At 35.3% G+C, this 21,233-nt stretch overlaps 1 protein-coding gene across 1 annotated transcript in view; it reads left to right on the forward strand.

Annotated features, from left to right (window-relative positions):
- Positions 1-21,233, forward strand: part of NALCN (sodium leak channel, non-selective) — a 243,686-nt gene that overhangs the window by 13,755 nt on the left and 208,698 nt on the right. The window contains exons 4-6 of the mRNA XM_062566808.1: positions 17,174-17,257; positions 18,766-18,905; positions 19,669-19,797. Coding sequence (XP_062422792.1) covers positions 17,174-17,257; positions 18,766-18,905; positions 19,669-19,797 — 353 coding nt within the window. The remainder of the gene's footprint in view (positions 1-17,173; positions 17,258-18,765; positions 18,906-19,668; positions 19,798-21,233) is intronic.

Here is a 21,233-nt window from a genome sequence, read left to right on the forward strand (position 1 = left end):
TGCAATTTACCATGTTCCAAATTGTGTCTGCTGCCTCTCTTCCTACTGTTTTGCCCCTCTGAGAGGAGCATAGCTCCATCTTCTCTGTTTCCTCTGATCACGTAGTTGGAGATAGCAGTTAAGGAGGCTTTCTCTTCTGAAGGCTGAACAGACCGTCATCTCTTATCTCCTCATACATCATGTACTCCAGCCCTCTGACCATCTTGTTTATGAACTGTTGTCCTAGTTTAAGCACATTGAAGACTTTAAATCAATGAATTTATTGCTATATGTTGTTCTGAATTATACCCAAAGTCTTAACCCAACTTATACATAAATCAGTATTTCTGTAAAGGCCTATGGGTTTGAAATGCTAATAAACTTTTGAACCTTGATTAATGAAAACTTTAACCCAGAGAGAAATCTTATTTATGGAGAAGGTAGGCACCATCCACTTAAGTCCCAATTAGTAACATTGTAACTGATATAGGAAGATTTTTGAAAATGTTAAGTTATATCTAATTAACACCTTCTGAGGACAAATTAGAAATTTACTTCCCCTGGGTCCCAGTGGTTTATAGAAAATAAAAAGTTTCTCAAATTTTTAGCCTTTTGTCTGTAAAAACTTTTTGTTATCTCTGTATAAAGTGATAAAATAAACAAATACATGTGGTTAAGTGAAATAGACCCTGACATGCGTGTAGGCAAGGGGCATAAAATACAAGTATTAAAGAAACCAGAAGATAATAGTGTGGTGTATATCCACTGCAGAGTCTGAGATGCTTTTATTTTTAAAATGGCATATTGGTATTTCTTATTATTCTATCATAGTAGACTGACTCTTCCAGAAGAACTGTAATGGGGACAGATATGCAGTCCAATAGATTGTAGTCTGTGTAGCGGCCATACTTGGAATAAAGCACTGAAAGATGCTGTGAAATGGTATTTGTATTATGGTTTATAGTGGTATAGGCAATTGTTGCTTGTCATAGTACAAATGTTAATAAGATTTTTAATAGTTTATGGAGCATTATGTCAGACAGAGAATTAAGACCAAGTGAGTTTGTTTCTTACCATCTATTTTTGATTTCTCCCTTTTAAATTATGTTCTAATTTGAAGAATGATGGTCTATGTTAGTGCTCACTGTGAAATGATACAGTAGTCCTGGAAAATCCTGTGTACTCATAATTAAATCTATTTCAAATAAGTGAATTCAGTAAATGTGTAATGTCAGCAACCAGAGGATAACTTCTGTGAATGCTGCCTGGCCTCTAACTGAATAGTTTGATAACATTAAAAATTAGCTGTTGGTTACTTCATCAAGTAAGTCAGGTAGTTGTAAGAGAAACTATGAGCGGTTTACTCTTTTGATTTATGTATAGCTATTATGTTTTTATGAGCTAAAAATTTTTAATATGGATTTCAGTCATGAAACTTGCTTTAATTAGTACAGCAATATTTTAATATGAAAGGTTATTTTAAAAAACGACCTTCCTGGTTATGCAAGTTTCCATTTTTTCTGCAATCTTTCTACATAAATTGCACATTTTAATGATTTTACTGAATTGCAAATTCTGTTTTCTGAGTAGTGCATGAATTAATGGATGATGTTACTTAGCCACATCAGTATTTTTATAAGAATAGCTTATGGAGCATCTTAGCAGATATCTACCAAATTGTATTACAGACGTGTCTTAAAAATACTTAATGCTATAGCAATTAAAAACTATGATCTTTTAGTAAATCATCGCAAGGATTAAAAAATTGATGTTAAATATCACCATCTTTCTATACATAAAAAAGAAGCTGTGAACAAAACATGCCCATTTCCCTAAACTGGTAAAAGAGGTTCTTTTAGGGATATTGCAATGCATTCAGCTTCTACTCAAGAGCTACAGTCCAATCTATAATGTCAGACTTCTGCTTCCAGGTACCAGACAGTGCTTGTTTTTTAATGGGTTCTTTTTGGATGATGAAAATACATATATTAAGAAATTATGTTTTGGTGAAACCGTCAACTTATTTAAAGCAACTGCACAAACGTATTTTACAAAACTATCTTAAGGATATTATTTTGGTATTTAACACTTGAAATGAGTACAGTTGGAGGACATTGGGTGTTTTAATTTGTTTTTTATCTTTCGCTAGAAAAGATGTTGGCGATTAAATCAACAGGGAAACTGAGGATATTTTTGCAGTATGTTTTGTTAATGAATGATATCACTCTGCTGTTATCATATGGCGATTATTAGTTAAGCTTGCTTATAGGCAGGTCTTGCTATGCTACTTTTTTTCTTTTTTTCTTTTTTTCTTTTTTTCTTTTTTTTGGTTCCTCCCTATAGACAGACCTCAGGTCTGTGTTAACATAGGGGTAGCTGGGTTGGGACTGGAATCCCAACATCCAAATACACTAGTTACTACCATAATTTTGGAGGCTGAGAGGTGTCCTTTCCATGTCTTGCTTTATCTGTGTATTAAAGTTAAGGCAGTTTGGGCTTGTGTTTTAGCATATGAGTAAGATGCATGTTTGTGCAGTAAAAAGGAAATAGAATTAACTCAGAATGATCGACTCTCTTATTTGTTATCCTTATGACATATACATAATTATAGTATATGATAGATCTATACAATTTTCTTTATTTTTTATTTTAGCTTTGTTCCATTACAAGCAAAAAATATATTTTTTTCCTCTCCCTTCTCCTTAATACAGTTTAAAATCATGATTTTAGGAAGACAGCATGAATATGAGCTTTTTACCTTTGTCTTAGTGTGCATGGGGGCTTTGGAGAGTGTACAGATAAGCAAGTATTTCTGTTCTCATCAATGCTGAACCACTGCTGTTTCCGTATTGTACCTTCTGGTGTTAATTCAGCGAAACATGTTGAAATATGGGATAGGCAGTAAAACTGTGGGCAGGAAGATCTGATTGTACTTTGAAGGAGCAAGATAACAGGTGGGTGCCAGGGACAAATAGTATGAGTATTGCACTCTAAGGAGAAAAAGAAACACAGCAAAGAATCACATTACTTCTGCTTTGCTTATAATTTTTAATAATACTGATAATCTTAGAAATCAGATTTTTCAAATGTGGAGTACTACATATCCATGCTGTATAAATACTTCAATCTCCAACATGATTTGTGGAATTAATGCTTACTGGAGTTAATGCATGTCCACATGTAAATGGAGACCTCATTTCTTTAATTTTGACATATACATACTAGAAAAGATCTAAATGTTTTAAGTTGAGTTCCTGTAAGTTATCTTTTTTTTTTAAGAAAGTTGAAGATTAGCACATTTCTCTGCGGTCTGATTAGTTCTTGTCAGTGTCCTACTGAGGGCGTGCTCAACTGACAGATCCAAGGAATTAGAATATTGCCAGAAATATCAGAAGATAATTTATGGCATCCAGACTGGCTTCAGAAAAGCCCTACATCAGGTTTGTTAAAATTTATTTGTCTCAAACTTAGAAATATTAAATGTGAAGTGCAGCTCTGCTTTAGTGATGACAGAAGGTAAGAATTAAGCCCAGGATAGAAACATAATGGGATTTATTGAAACTAGATTATTGTGGTTTTTAGGAATAGGAATATTTTAATTGAATGAAATCAAACTTTTACTTTTAATTATTGTTGCCAATGCAGCACAAACAATAGCTGTCACTATCATGAACTTAAAAGTCTCCCAGTATTAGCATGTTGCCAGATCTGTCATTCATTCAGTTCAGTGAGGCATTTAAGGGTGTTTCAAGAGATTACTTAATTTAATTTTATCCTTAATTCTCTCACATAAAATGGAAATACATTAAATCAGATCATCTTCATGGAAAAATGTTTTCCACATCTATATTAAAGTACACTTGCTCCTCAGATACAGGCTGAATCCTGAAGCACAAGCTCTGTTAGTACTGGGGTGGTTGAACAATATGATGTAATCTCAGTGAGCTGGCAGAAGTCAAGGACGTCTTTTATGGTGGTATGGTGAATAATGATGGTTTTGTTGTCAACCAGCCTCTCACAGAATGCTTTCACTTCTTTGACAATCACTTTGTTATACTCTAAACAGCCTTTTATATGGTTGGAAATGCTCTTTTTGATAAAGTAATATGATCCCTGAAGATTATCAGAAAAAATATAATGAGGTGTTTGCCAGAATATATGGAATATGCAGATTTGCAGACACAGGGGAGCTCTAGGTAAATGACTAAACTTCAGTTCATTGGGATAATAAAACTGGAACTTCCTTGTTTAGCTGGCAGTGGTCTTTATTTTGCTGTTACTATTAGTGGTTTATTTTTTTGTAAAGAGTCAAAAAATTAAACAATATGCTTAAACAGTTAAAAATTAAACACATCTGTGTAGGAAATTATAGCCTTCTAAGAAATAAAAGCAATTTTCTCCACTTATTTTAATGTACCAGGATTCTGAACCATGTACTGATATACAAAATGGAATACATTTAATGAAATAATGTAAGGTATTGAATTCAATTTGACATTGGTATTTTCATGATCTCTTCAGTTCAGAATACCGCTTTCTATTTATCATAAGCTTATCTGCATGAACTTTATTTCCCAAATGTAACTATAGATCAGTGAATCTTTGGTTCAGATTTTCTTGTCTGAGATTTCGTAGTCAGAAATAGCTCTGCTATAGTTACCTTCATCGAGGAAAGGTTAAATCTATACAAATGAAAGGAAAACAATCTCCTTCACTGTTTCTTGGATAAGATTTGAATTGGGCTCCCATTTACATACAATTTATGTCCACTATATAACCTACTGATGTAGCTGGCATGCTTCTGGGAGCACCATGTACGAACTAATGTTTGTGGCAGTCTAAAATAGTTTATTAGGAACTTGTAACCTCACTAACAAGGCTTGCAGTTATATAGAATCAACACTTACATCTATAGGCCCACTCACATGTCACTTAAAACATGACTGTATGTGTGTTAGATAGGTCTGCCCCTTAATTTAGGGAGAATTTTGTAAGGATCACCACACTGAAAAAGTACATGGGAGGAATTGTAGCCAGAGGAATGAAAAAAAAATCTCAAACATAAAATACATGTGATATTAGATAAGCATCAGGCATAGGACAAAAAGCAGGAAGCTTACCCTCCAATGGAAGGACTTTTTATTTTTTTTAATCAATATAATATAAAAATTATCTTCTGATTACTAATAAGCTGTGTTCTGCAAGTCGTGTCACATCGGAATGAGCAAGGTATTTTAAAGGTAATCTAAAGATATCATATCTTGAGAATTTTTTACTTTCAGCTTTATTAGGAGATGGAATAAAGTATGGAGAAACATTACAGGTAAACTACTTGTATTGATTGCAGTTGCCCCATTGGCATTTTAAATAACTGCATAGGAAAATGTGCCAAAGTCCAAGAAACACTGAAGAAAATATGTGCATATTAGAGAGGAATTCACATCCATAGCAACAAAAGGAACCAAGAAACAGATCGCTAAGCTGAAAATTCTGCCTTAAAGGAATGAGAGATGAATAGAGATGGACCATGAAATCATGTTTATTGTACCCCATCCTCATTGCAGCTTCTAATCACAATCAGGATGGTATTACAAAATCAACATTGAAATCATGTTGTAAAATTGAGGTATAGTATGTCCTGTCCCTCTGTTAAGAGAGTAACACTTGAAAATAAAAGGTGTGAGAGCTCTCTCTCTTGTCCATTAAAACAGCCTAGTAGACATCAATTTTAGTACAATCAGGCTGAAATTTGGAAAAAAAAATTATATAGCAGAAGCACTACACTGAATTTAATAGAAATATCTTTCTTCGCTGTGTAGTTGTGACATATTTCAGCTAACAAAGGGATTATAGAATGTCAAAAGTAATGGTCCTTGACATTTCCCCAGTTGTTAAATCAATTACATCTTAGGATTCACAGCAAAACTTTTGTATTAACTAAAGTAGTTGCAAGTGGATTTGTCGGATTTTATTTCAGTAGCACTGAGCACTATTCTTGCAAGAATCTAAAGTAAGCAGTTACATCATTAGCTTACTGCACCCTTTCTCTGCGTTCATGCGGGGACTGAAGCAAAGCTTAACCTTCTGGCAACTCAATCGCAGACAGATTTGAGTTGTTTCCCTTCTTTCAGTCAAATGCTAAAGGCCAGAATCCTTAGTTAACTAAAATCAGTGGCTTTCAGCATGGCAGGTGCTCCCAGGCAGTATTCCCCCTGTGCAAATAGAACATTTTCACTGTTATTTTTCTGATAGATGCTTTAGCTGCTGTAGTTACTATCCACATGCCCAAGGGGAAAGAATGGAGGGCAGAGTAATCTGGCACCTTACCTGAGCCATGTGGACTTGAACTCTGTCACATTTAGTTCCCTGCAGCTCCTTTGTTTCCCCTGTAGTACAAGCAATATGAGGTGGAGCAGTATCATACTCTGCCACGCTCTAAACTGGGAATATGGGAACATGTAGTTGTTTCCAGTGGCAGCTAATGTCTGGTTACGTACCCTATTACTTTTTTAGTCGTCTTTGCTTGCCTGTAGTAGTTTTTTGCTTCTTGATTTTAGGGCTTAAAATAAGAATGCTTTCAGTAGGATTCCTCAACCCTATTTTGAGGGTCTGCAATTTAGTTATCCAAATCTGAGCTAACTTCTATAGTGAGTTCAGAGAGACCTCATACTGAGATCAGTGTGTAAAATAGGCCCTTCCAAAAGGTAATTCATCAGAGCTATTTCTCTATTGACTCTAGAGGAAGCTTAAAGTAACTAGGCTGGATGGTGACATCTAACCTTTAGATATTTCACAGTAAGCAATTAATCCACTTCTATATTTTTAGGTTGGTTATCAGTGGATGATGGGCACTACAGAAAGTGTACAGACCTCTGAGTGCAAACTTCCTCTTTTTAACTCTTATGGTATTAATTAATTTGTGCTCAAATGAGTTTCTACCATAATGATACTAACTCAGAAGTTTGTCATGAGTTATGGATTACAGAATTTACTACAAGGATCTTTCTTGCATTCTCTCCAGTACCTTTAATACTAAATCTTCTACCTAAAACCACTTCAGCAAGAATGGAAAAAATAGAAAATAAGTCTAATCTTTCTGTTAAACGACAGAAGTATCAGTTGAATTGCAGCTTGCTCACCAACTTCTTGTAACTTTGTCAAGTCAATTTTTGCTTCATTGCACAAATTGAAGGAAATCCTGAAATTACTGCAATCTGTTATTTTATATTTACTGTACAAAATACCCCATGGCATAAAAATGAGTTAAGGATCAAGATGTTGTGTCATTTTTAAAGGTCAGGTAGTAAAACAGAGTATGTGGCTTGTGTCAGCCCATGTCAACATGCTCAGATGGCTTTTGATGTTTGGTGGTAAAAACACAGTCTCAGGATATGTTTGGACACTATGAAGCAAGTTACAAATGTGAGTAAGGACCTTAGTCTGGAAGGTACAGATGCAACTAGCAGAATCAGTAATGTGGATGAGAAAATGATGAAATGCTTTGATTAAACTGAGTATAGCTCTGTGGAGGGGCAAGAAAAAGAGAGTGAAAACCACTTACTTTTAGTAGTAAAAAAGTTCATAGAGCAAACATGAAGCAAGGATGTAGTCAACTTAAGATTTGAGTTTCGCCTTTGACTGTGCTTCTTGTGGTTATAAAGTGAAATAAAATCGTCTTTGTGAGTAATTATTTTACATGTCTGTATTAAAAAAATAGAATTTTGTATTATGTGTAATACTACTGGAAACCTGGTGCAGGTCGCATACTATGCTGCCTTGGGGAAAAGGGTATTACTCAATTTCTTTTTATTTAAGTAAAAAAATGCTGAAATATCCAGTTTAAGCCTCTGTGACAGCTCTGATTGACAGTCTTTAAATATTATTTCATAACAAGCAATATTGGTATCCCATATTTGAATAAGGCATTCCGTCTACAATAGCAGATTCTCTTTATCTCTCGTTTTTTCCTGTTTCTGTCTATTGCTATTTTACTTAGCAAGAGCTTATTGAGCTCATGTTTCTAGTGAGATGCTGTGATGCTGTTTGCAGTCACAGGAAATTAAAAAATTAAAACTGATTATGATGAGGAAAACAAAGTATGAAGTTGCCTGCAGTATGCTGCTAGCTCAGTATTGCTGCTTGTGGGCCAGGGGAGGTTAGAGACCACTGCACTAGAATATACGCACCTGTTTCTATGGTTACTTGTGCCTGTTTTTGTTGGAGTGTTTATTACAGGAAAGTAATGACTCATATTACACAGTGGGGCTTTTTGCACAATTTTTGCATTTGAGTATTAGAAAATCAAAGACATTTGAATTACTTGGTGAACTTACATAGGCAGTATTTCTAACATTAAGAAAGATAATTTCTCTAGCCACAGAATGGGTCATAGAAATCATTAGTGAGAAATTATTTTAGGGCATAGATTAAAGTGTGTATCCATGTAGTATTTAGTGATTTACCATGGTGACCATAATTTAACCTTGAAGTAACTTAGAAAAAATAAACAACACACTGACTTTCATTAAAGTGTCTAGAAACATGCCCTGTCAACAGTCATACCAATTAGATGAACAGAACTTTACTTTTCGGTAATGTTAATTTTTTGCCATTTCTAATAGCATTTTCAAGGATTACTTTAATATTTTTCTGCATGAAAGCCATTATCATCAAGGACATTGTTAATGTATCACTTCATGTCTGGGTAGAATGTCACATTTACTGGGGTACTGGTGAAATCAACATATTGGATAATAATTTATGTATTTAGGTAGAAAGAAAGGGAACTTCATCCTGAATGTGCTATGCTGTCTTAAAACTTACATTTTCAGAGAAGTCTACTATAATTAAACAATATCAATTTTCAGTTTTTTATTTTATGCCTCTGTTGTGTTCTCTCTTTAATTTGAGAGAATAAAATGAGACATCAAGAAGAAAAACCTTAATGGGATCCAAATCTCTGTGGAAGTGAATAAGAACATTTCTATGCAGCTATATTTTCATGGAGATCATGAAATGTGTGTGAGGGTTTTAAGGCAGCAACCTGAAGGATAAATTTCATTTCAGAATATTGTGTTCTCTGCAATGAGAGATTTGAAAATACTGCTTTCTTATGACTGTATTAAGTTTGTTGTTTCCATAAACTTTTACTGGTCTTTGTAATATAAAATGACTTCCGTAGCTTTTAATAATGATAATTATCAAACCATTAAAAAAGAAAACTTTTTAAGGATTACCTCTTTCTCCTCTATTCCAACTCCTATCATCGTGGCTTTTTTCTGTTGAAGGAGAGATGCAAATATAGATTATGAGTCGTGTCCTGTTAGATCTGCCTATCTGCCTATCAGATCTCCTTATTGAACCTCCAGGCGTCACCCAGTGCTTCAGAATGTAAAGTTTTCACCTTGTAATTTGGATGCAACCCAGCCGCTGCATTAACAGTAAACCTCGGAACTGGAGGAGCGCAGAATCCTGCTGCCTGAAGCAATTGCCCTGTTATCAAACATTTCAGATAGCACAATAGCACTTAGCACACGTCACATTCTGAAGCCTTCAGGGTGCTACCAAACATCGGCAAACGCCCGTGTGTGTGTGTAATTACATGTGGGACTGGAATCAGCCGTGCGGGGCATCATAGACTTACAGAAGCATCCAAAAGTCTAGTTGGAAGGGACCTCTGGAGTTTGTCCAGTCCAATCTTCTGTAGAAAGCAAGGTCTTAAAGTAGGTTATCCAGGGCCCTATCAGGCTGAACCAATGAGGTAGGCACTACCACTTCCCCGAGCAACATAATCTAATGTGTAATTGTCCTCACAGTGAAGTATTTTGTTCCTACAGTGTACTTCCTACAGTGAATGCTGTTACTTGTCATAACATCTCCCAGCTCAATTTTAACTCTTTCCAGGAAGGAGAGTTCTATTAATCCTTATCAGCCATCTTCAGATTTGCTGAACCTTTAAGACATCCTAAGGAAGCCAAATGAGGTAGTAATGCAGCACTTTTTTATGGTGCTGACTACAATTGGATAATAAACAGATGGAGAAGGAAACAAAATTCAGCCTTTCGGTGTTGTAACCCATAAAATCTCTCTGCAGGGCATGTTGGCACTCAACAGCAGTGGTAGAATTGTGTATTGACAAGCAGCAGTGTAACACACTAGTGAAACTCCCTTCCCCACGTGTTCTGTACTCATACCTGCTATTAGGCTTTGCTAGGAAGGCATTAACACCTGCTCTCTGTTGACTCTAGAGGAAGGCAGTTTCTGGCAGCTCCAAATAATGGGCAATCCGAATTGCTTACCAAATTTAGATGCTTTACACTGATTTTGCTGATATGGGAGGTATTGACCACATTCCTTTAAATCCTTTTGTGAGAATGATTGTTTTCTTTAATGCTTTTTGTACTTGAGGAACAGACTGTTGTATAAAATGTTTTTCTTTTTCACAGTTTTAAGATCACTTTAACAGCTTTGTTTTAAAGACTATTTTTAAACTCCTATCTCATTTTTTTCCCCATTATTTTACAGCAAACGCTATTATAGGATTTTTAGGAAATAAAAGGTTCCTTGTGTCTCTGGCTGAAAGTCTTGATTCTTAGTTCACAAAATGGATTATTTCTTCCTTTGTAAGCTTCCCTAAAATGCTTTCACAGCAAAGGTGACTGAATCAAATGAAGTGGGCTTGTGTTTTTTTCATTCCATTTCTTTGAACAGCCCAATAAGAATTCTATTTCTAATCACTTACAATCTTTTTTTGCTGTCAGTAACAGTAAATGAGATGGTAAATACTAAAATTCAAAAGCCTTCTATTGCAATGAACTTAATTTCATAAACAAATAATGTGCTTTAAAAATACATTCGAGACCATTCTTTCATGGATGAGCTAGCCTTATGTCTTAATTTATAATTTGAAAAATAATCTGAAAATTTCAACAGATTCACTAAAAATATACTATTTTAGTATTACGAATGATAAAGTGGTGATTATTTAGTGATTACAGGTATTCTGTGATGACAATTTTGTGTGTCATGTGCATATAACATATATGCAATTGCCCTCTAAATCAAAGGAGAGCCAGAGCTCTGTTTCATTTATTGTATTACAAATAGAGTAACTTTAGTTTGTGTATTGTAAAATCATGTCACTTTTCCAAGATTTTTTCTAGTATAGCATGCTAGATTGCCATAAATATTGCATTACATGCTATGATGAAGATAAATTATGCACTGTTATGTGTTACTTGGAAGCATCTGATGATGGAGCAGTTCAATACAATGTACAAGTAGCTATAGGTTGAACTTGTATGTTAGCTCAATGATGATAAAGTAATATTATATCCACTAAAGCCATTTATAGTTAAGCTTCACACAGCAATTCTAATTCTGTTGGCTGCTATGGATGAATTGCTGTTATGTGAACAAATTTTAAATAAGATCTTCCGCTGTGAGCAAAGACATATTTATGAGAAAATATACACTCTGAGGATATACATAAATGAGAAGTTGTGGTACCCATCTTCCTGTGCATTCTTTATCCCAAATACAGATATTTTTGTGTGTGTGCGTGTGCATATGTGTGTGTGTGTGTACAGATAAAGATACAGGTTGATTTTTGAAGTGGCACTATCATTATTGTAGAGGGCTGAATAAAAGAGTGACCACCCATTTAAGAACATGCCAATTCTTCATTGATTACTAACAAACTCTTATCTAAGCAATTATTCAGTTTCCTTTGTTTCCCTCTTGGAACATCATTTTGTAATTACAAAAGTACTTTGCATTCAGATAGGATGAGGAATAGAAAGGGAGAAAAGAGAGAGCACAAGTCAGAGACTGCTTTTCTTCTTGGTTAGGCTGTATCCCTTCATTTCCTTTGCTACGTGGGGAAAATGTTGAAAGTCTGACAGTTTGGAGGCAGGGATGTTTTTGTCCACATCATTCTGCTATTAAACAGGCTTGTGAATTAAAGATTTTTAAGGAAACAGGGAAAGCTTGTAGGTGAGCCAGAAACGAAAGGGGCATACGTGTGAGAGGGAGTTGGAGATCTATAGCCTCTGTGTGTATATATTTTTATCTATGTTTGCAGAGGGGACACAAAGGTTAGGCAAGGTGTTCTGCTGAGCTCTGGTTTCATTCTTCTTCTCGTCTCCATTTCCTCATCCTACAATGTTAGTGTGAAGTAAGGAAGCAGAGGAGGGAGAATTATTCTTGTTTCCCTAACTCAAGTTGTGTTATAACAAGCATGGTGGAAGGGGGAAAGAGATGATACTCCCATATTCTAATTCCCTCTATTCCTGGTATTTCCCTGTCTTCATTTATGCTGCTCCTAAAGGAACAAGCATTCTTTGAGGCAAGCAGGGAGGTAAAGAAGGCTTTTCATTTACTCTGATTTGTAGTTGTCCTTGTGTGTTGCTGAGACTTTAAGAGATCAGCAGGGCACAAATCATTTAGGTGACAGATTGTGCTGTAATCCAGCTAAACTGTAGCTTACCACTGATATATTGGAATTCCTTAACAAAATAATATAAATGTAGCAGACAGTCTCCTAGCAGATTGCTGTATGCAATTCGGTTGTTGATTTTTAAGAGTAATTTGTTTTCAGCAAGGTTGCTAATGAAATAAACTTATTAAAAAAATATAGTCTAGCCAATTTTCCTTCTGGTCCAAGTTAAACTGTAATGGCTGTTGTGATATGACTACCCTAGGTGTGATATTACTTCTGTCCATGGTCCCATCTGTATTTTGTGTTGGGTGACTTATGTCTTATTAAATTGGTTTTTATGTAAGCATGTGTAACTGCTGTTTGAGGCATATAATATCAGTTTCTGTTTTATGTTTAATGTGGTGGCTACAATTGGAAAAGTGTATCTTTCTGCTGTCATTGGGATATATGCATGGAAAAACCAAAATGAAGAAATAAGCTAATACATTGTACTCAGTAAACATAATGGTGCTACATTAGTGCTAGAATGGCTACCGTGGCAGCTAGAAAAGGTACAGTGGTGCTAAGATCAGGCAAAAAGTGGTGAAATGAGAGTGCAGGGTGAAGGGAGCAGATCTGATGGTTGAGGTCATTTTTAGTATGTAAAGAAACACTAAGATCTTATGCTGAATTTACGATATCTCCCTTAGTTAAGTCAATATTGCCATAATAGATTAACTTAAGTTCTTAGTGCAGAGAAAGTTGTAATTGCAGACATGGTTATGTCAAGCTTATCTATTCTTTCGGTGTGTCAAATCTCAAGTTAGTCCAGATCAGCATCTCTGAGAGAGAAGCAGATTTCAGATCCATTCGCCGTGCATAATTTACCCATAATTCCATTTATATTTTGTGTACTAGCCTGAAAATGAGTCTGGCTTATCATAAATACTGAAGGGAAAGGCAGAAGAGTATTAAGAGAAACTATTGGGGAAACATGGAGGGGTACTTACAAAGTGATGAATAGGCCTCTAATTAACAACGAAATGATGGGTCCATCTAATGACAGACCTTTACTGCTATTTTGGACTTCAGATATTAGCTTTTTTAAGTATCTTAAAATGCTTTGTGTTTAATAACTGTTAGCTAGTCCGTCCACTGAGTTCCAGTGGATCCCGTTAGGTTGCCTGAGAGAGAGGTGAGGCCATGATTTACTATGCAAAAGCCTTCTAGAGGCTGTCCCAACCCTACAGTCGTGGACTGTGTAAGTGAACTGACATCCACTGCTCTGTCAAATTTTGGCATCTCTTAGACTGTTACCATGTTGCTGAAGGAGCTTCCCTTACTTGCTGTGCACATTAAAGAATCCAGTGTCCACTGAAGTCAGCAGGGAGTCCACAACTTTAACGACTTTAAGATGTTTGGATTAGCCTCAACATAAGGCTTCTAGTCTACAGTAAAAATTCTTTATCTTTTGCAAATGGTTAGTTCATGTTTCAAAGACTTATAAATCATAATATGAATAGCATGGGATAATGCATTCACAGAAGGATGCTAATACAGATCTCATCAATAACTCAGTTTTCAGTAGACATGATTAGAAAAGTGTAAGGGATTAATACATTGCAAAGCTGTAATAATTTTAGGTAAGATATAGCCAGATGTATTACAATTTCATGTATCTGTATTCTTTTCTGAGTCTAAGAACTGATTGCTATCGATTATGTGAGTGTGGAATTTCAATCCAAGGTGTTTTTTAAAGGCAGAATATAGTGTACAAAACTGTTTTACTTTGTGTCATTGTTAATATGTGAGTACTATCCTGTGTTTAATTAGTTTTATATTTTCATAGAAATAAGTAGGAATAAAAGTCAGTACCAAGTATACACAAAAATATATTCTGATTTTCATATTAAGCAAGAAGTGACCCTGCCATTAGAGTGCCTCCAGTGTGCCAATACACAGTTTAAAGATGATAGAGGTTCCGCAGCATGTCCACTGCCAGCCAAAAGAAGATAAATATGAACAGTATTTAGCCAAGTCCTACCAAGTGCAGAGCAAAAATAGCCAGAACCAAAAAAATCAAAGTATTTTCTACAGGTGTAATTTAGGGACCCTAAGTTTCTGCAAGTGATCCACTGAAACCCGCTGTCACTGAGAGTATGTATTGGGATAAACTGTCTTGAACTGACAGTGAGAGAAGTGAAGTGAAGCAGTGTGGCTGGTGAGAGACTGGGGAAGATCTAACATCTTTTGTAAGGAGAAAGCAGCAGAGCTATTTCAATCCTACCACAGGTATTGTGGGGAGAAAAAGCACTTTCTAAAACGAGATTTAGTTTTTTAGTGAGTATTTAATGGATTATTCAAGTGAAGCTGAATACTGGAACTACCGCACGATTTCACACTCAATTCTATATAGCACAACTCAGAGAGGACTTTCTGCTTTAGATAAATGGAGCTTGAGAGAAATAAAGTAAGTTTAAACAAGTTCTTCAGCTAGAGAAAGACCAATCAACATCTTTATTCCAAGGTGCGACTGAAGAACTTAGCTTGCATGTTGATACGTCATCCAGAGTTTGTTTAGTAAGTGGGAACAGGGAGAGAAAAAAGAGGAATAGGAGATACTGGGTGTTAGCAGCTCATCTCTGCAGAGAAATAGCTTGAATATACTTTGCTGTTACTTAACGTAACAGCTGAATTTATTCAACTCTGAGTGAAGAGTTTCTCATTAGTTCAGACTTTTAGCTTGGAACTAAATGTACTTTCTTCGGGAAGGGCATGTTATTAATACTGTGGTGCAATAGTTCCTGATGTTAACTTCCCTAATTCATAGTTTTCCTCCTCCTAATTCTTATACTGAAGAAAGAGAAGTTTAAAATCCTTATGTATTATAAAATCTTTTGCCAGAAAGTAGCATTAAGGTTTTCTGTCCTTTATCTCTGATTTGAAAATCATTTACTGCATTATCCTTATATCCTTCTTTTGTTCGCTTCTGCCCCAAGGAATTTTTGCAACTGAAACAAAACTATTTTTTAACATATTTTGTCTCTATTTAGACAATATATCTTGCTGTCACCTACTGCTAGGAATGAGAAAGCCTTTTTAGGATAATGAATGGCATTGAAAATATTAGATTAAAACAAAACTTCTCATCTATGCTTTTAGAATTGATGAAAATTCTGTTCTGAGACATTTAGAAACAAGCGCAGGTTGACTCAAATAGCTGTCACTGAGATGAGTATCAATGTATATCAAGCCAGGAATCACATAACAGACAAAAGTCTGATAATGTCTTCAAGACCCTGGGGATCTGATTTTTTTTTTTTTTTTTTTTTTTTTAATTTATACCTGTGAAAGGCACATGTAAAACACTAGCTTGTATCTGACAGAACACTAAACAGAGAAAAGAAACCAGAGAATATGTAAGACAAAGGCAAGTATGTTCAATCAATTCACTTGTGAGGCGTGTTTATATGCCCTGAGATACACCACTGATGTCTCTGCATATGTTTTTATTGCTATATACATACAGCTGGGATGTCCAGGTTCTTAGGTCTGGGCCAGTAGTCTTGACTACCTTTCAGCAAACTGTATCTATCTTTATGCATTTGGTCCCTAATTTCCCTTGTGCTGCATATGGTATATGGAATCCCGTAACCCTCAGATATAATCACTATTTTGTACATTTTTTTCAGTTCAATGGCTGAAATAATGTGTGGGCCATTAGCAGCCCACCAAGGAAGCGTTTTTATAGCATGCAGTGGAGGGTGTGTGTTGCATGTCACTGGGAATTACCTGAGGCATGTGGGGATGCCAGAGTGTGTAAACAGGCAGTGGTGGAGAATAGAAGGGAGAAGGAGAGAGTGTGCAGAGAATTGAGCTTGGATGCAGTCTTCTCCATGCTGTCTTTTAGGAGTGATCTCTGGATTTGACTATCATGCTCAGGAATTATTTTAGAGAGCTAATTGAAGAAGTCTAAAACAGAGCTGAAGAATATGTAATAAGGCATATGGGTGGTCAGAGAACTAGCACTAAGTTTTCTTTCCTGAATCTCCTGAGTTTAGCACTGCAAAATTATTCTCTAAATTCCTTGTACTGGACAGTTAATGGAGTACCAATAATATCAATGTCAAAAAGTTCTCCATACTTGTTATTAATGAAGTTTAAACAATGAATTGTCAGTTTGAGATGATAAGAAGTAGCTCAGGAAATCTCAGAACAAAATAAGAGCCAACACCACAATGAGATGGTGGTTAAGTGTCAAGTAGTTTGAAAATGTCAAGACTTCACTGGAGCATATTCCAGTGAAAACTCATGAAAAATGGATATAATCTGATGCTGAATTAATTGAAGTTATTGAAGAATATTGAAGTAATTGAATATCACAGTTTTAGATTGCTAGCGTTTTACACTTCCCTCTCTGTGCAAGTGTTGTCTAATGGGTAAGAGAGCGGAAAAGTGAGTCCAGTGGGTTTTTTGTTTGTTAGCCTATCGAGGTATAAATAATGAGTTTCTTTATAATGTCTTTCTGACACAAGCTAAAGAGAATTGCTGCACAGGAATGGAACTAACATTTTATTCAGATTCAGGAATATGTGTTTGTATGGTTTCACCATATCCTAGCCCAGCTGTAGGGCTTTTGGTATCTTTCAAAAGTGGCACTTTAAAAATGACACAGAGAAGACTTCCTCTTCTTCCTAGAAGTATTGTTTATGATATACTTAAATCCTGACAATAAAACAACAACAATAAGCCCCCTGGCTTTTCTCTCTCTTGTAGGGGGATAGCTCTTATGTAAAGGATCGTTGGTGTGTGTTTGATGGATTCATGGTCTTTTGTCTTTGGGTGTCACTGGTTTTACAGGTAATTATTTCACTTACCTTTTTCAATGAATAGTTCCCTGACTGTGAAAAATGTATGACAAAACCAAATTAGAAGTTTTGGGTAGAAAGCTGCACATGGGTCAAACTATTTTTTAAAAAATATGCTAAATTCAATAGCATCATAATTGCACATTGCAGCACATTTATATTAGTAATATGATTTATCTAACTTTTGTCATTGAAAAGCTAGACATCAATCTGAAGCTTATTACCATAAAGTCTCTGCATAGACAAAAGGAGAGCGATGCATTTTCAGAAAGCCAACTATCCCATACTCCATTTATGTTAGTCTCCTTCTACTGAGTTCAGTAGGAGTCCGGGGTGACTTACTTAGGCAATTAAAATGCAAATGATTCAAATAGTAAATGTTTGCCATAGCTTGGCATAGTGTGACATACTGATGTGGAAAGTAGAGAGGTGTCACATAATATGGCAACACCTAACAAAACCTTTTCCAAAACCTTATCCAAACGTAAAGCATAGTGGAAAAATAATACTAAATATGTTTTGAAATAGCTGATTAACCATAGCTTATATTTTTTAAGTGAGAACAGATCGTGTACTGTGGGCCTGGGCTGTGATAATACAAGGGTTGTGAAAGGTCTGTAGTGATTGCCATTAGGCATGGCTTATCCCCTGCAGGCAAATTTAAGGCACATTGTCATTTTCTGGTTTATACACGGGAAATTTTTGTATGTCATGTATACTTGCAGAGTGAAGCCTGGTCATAATATATAAGATTACGGATTAATTTACAGATTACCCAGTCTCAGTGTTACCAGGTTCCCCTCCATTTTCTTAGTACTTTGAGCAAGTTTTGAATTAAGCAGTTGCTCTCAGAGTGTGAGAGCTAAAGACAAGACATTTTCACCCAATCGTTAAGCTTAATAGTCTCTATGGAGTGTGCATGTGTTCTTAAGGAAATAGTTTCTTTTTTGGGAGGTTGCTAGAAAATTTGTGTTGTAAGTGGAATTGTAGGGTGACAGGTTCAGCTTTCTCAGGCATTTAGAATTAAATGGGAAATTTATAAGCATATTTCAACACACAAAGCAATCTGTGTTTATGCACTTCTATATCATAGTAAAAACCTTGGTGTGCAACATTTGCATATATTAATTTCTATAATTGGAAATGTAAATAATTCACTTTTAACAAACTTGTGAGAAACCTGTGGGCTGGAACTGACACAGAAGCAGGTGGCTGACACAAACTTGCACAGTCTTCTTGAATAGTTTGAGATAGAGTTACTATGAACATAGAGTATATTTTTGGCATTCCATTAGGATATCTCAGAAGTGGATTAAAGGATTTTCTGAGACTTTTCTTTTTAAAAACATGATTAAAGTGGAACATACTAATCCAAGATAAGATTGAAAATGAAAATGAAAACAAATATTATCTATAGTGTTCATAATTTCAAAAATTCTGTAAAGGCATACCGGAAGGAACAGTATTATCAAGAAAAACTCCAAATTCTTTTGTTTGCAGGTGTTTGAAATTGCTGAAATAGTTGATCAGATGTCACCTTGGGGCATGCTACGGATTCCACGACCACTCATCATGATTCGAGCATTCCGGATATATTTTCGTTTTGAGCTGCCAAGAACTAGGATAACAAATATCTTAAAGTAAGTAAGGCTGTTGTCTGAAGAATAACAGAGAAAATTTCAGCTTTAACTGAAAAGGTTGGATAAGCAGCTGAGACAAAGACCCATGAGCTTAATACACATTTTCTTCCTGAGTTTTAGGTCTGGCCAGAAATTCTTGCTATTTCCTTGTTATAAGGAAGTGTTTTGCTAATAATTTTACTTACCAATTTCCAACCAATTGCTGTAAATTCTAGTCCATTAATATGGGCACAAGTTAGACACTCCAAGTAGTGTTATATTCCTAAACAAAAACGCATAAGCACTTGCCCTAACTGAAACAGTTACAGGTATAAGCATATTTGCCTTGGTGTAGAAACATATATGCAAGCATATGCTACACACATAGATACAGCATATGATGGTAAAAGCCATGTAATGGCTTTTATTTGGACTTTATATGGTATCAACTTTGCTTCATCATCACATCTGTGTAATTCATTAGATAGTCTTTTACAAAAGCTAGACTTTATGTATTTTACCTACATATTTATTTAGTTCTATTTCTCCTTTTACTGTTCACAGCTACTTTAATCACCCTAACTTAATATTTTTAACAAAATCTTGGCTCTCTGGCTCCCTTTTCTAGCCATTGATGGCATAGAGTGAGAGATCAGATTTGAGGACAAATTTTTGCAGGATAAAATGCTGCTCTCTCTGTGCAAACATATTTTCTATTCTGTAGTTTTTTAAAGGTGGCTTCTCATTGGCTGTGCATTCAATGTCATATTTATCTTTTTACCAGGCGTTCTGGAGAACAAATCTGGAGTGTTTCAATTTTCCTTCTGTTCTTTCTACTTCTGTATGGAATTCTAGGAGTCCAGATGTTTGGAACTTTTACATATCATTGTGTAACAGATGATACACAGCCAGGGTAAGTTAACCTATATAGACATATTTGGGTATATTTTTTCAGTGCATATATTTAGTTTTAGTTAGTGTTACTGAGAGTACAATGGACTTAGGTTAAAACTGGACCACAAAAATATACTAAGATAAATTGGAGAAAAAGCTATAAGTTATAAAAAATGCAAATGTGACCAACATTACAAATTATGTCATTGAACTGCAGTCTGAATTAGAGGGTGAGTACGCGTGTGTGTGTGTGTGTGTGCGTGCACTTTTGTGTCTGCATGTGTTTTTGTACATGGGAGAGAGAGACAGAGACAGAGAGCGAGAAGGAGACAGAGAGCGAGCAGGGGAAGCTTTAGGAGGAGTGTTTTTGCTCGTAGCTGGTTCAGGTCCCTGGTGATTCACCTGCCTTCATTGCATTCTCCTATCTTACTCCAGAATGTCTGGATCTGGGGCCAGACTTAAAGCATAGGGCAGAACTACCCATGGAATATCACACCCTGTCTGGGATAACAGGAGTCATGGAGACCTGATACTCACATTTAAAGTTAAAAAAAAAAGAAAAAAAAAAACATTTTCACATATCCTTTGGAAAATATTTATGATTAATATACTACACTGATGACCAAGTATACATTAGGTTTTTGATTCAGCACATACTTTAACAGAAGGTTAACTTGAAGCACTCTTTCTTGTCATTCAGATGGCTCATATAGTCCAAGATAAGTATACGCTTACATGTTCTGTTGAATTGAGGGCTTGACTGTATGGTCAAACACCATTACATAGCATACAACTATTACACCAGTTTCTTTGTTGCTTCCTTGCATAGGAGAGTGTCAGCTCCAGAGTTAGAGAGCTCACATCCTTTGCTTTAGTCAAAATTATGTCCTTTTATTCTTGTATCAAATTTGTCAGAACATACAATAAATAGAATAGATGATTGTAAGAAAAGCAAAATACTGTTTAATGTGCTACTGTGCTGAATAGAAAGCCTGATTAATGCAAAAGTGTTTGTTAAAGACTTCTGAACTAGGTCCAATGAACTATCAAATCTAAAATGAAATTATTAAAAGTGGTAGATATGAAAGTGGTAGATACAAAATTATTTGAGAAGTATGATAGACATATAGTGTATTTTGATAACGGAAAGAGGTGATTGAATTTTGGAGATGTATTTATTTTTTGTTGAATACTGGAGTAAAATATGTGGCTGTTCTTTACCTAGACTGAAATGAGATATTTCATTCTGAGTTTTCCTCTTTTGTAAAAGAAAATCTTCGTAGCACATATTTTTTATAGTTACCATAGTCATTAGGTATTAATTGTAAAAGTGATTTAAAAATCAATAAACTAATAATCATGACTTCTTTCATTAGAATTGTATTTGAGATAATGAAATCTGTGATTCTGTGCTTTACATATGTAGTTTGGAAAAACAAGAAGTGGAATAGATAA

The sequence above is a fragment of the Rhea pennata genome, chromosome 1, assembly GCF_028389875.1.
Source record: "Rhea pennata isolate bPtePen1 chromosome 1, bPtePen1.pri, whole genome shotgun sequence".
NCBI lineage: Eukaryota > Metazoa > Chordata > Aves > Rheiformes > Rheidae > Rhea > Rhea pennata.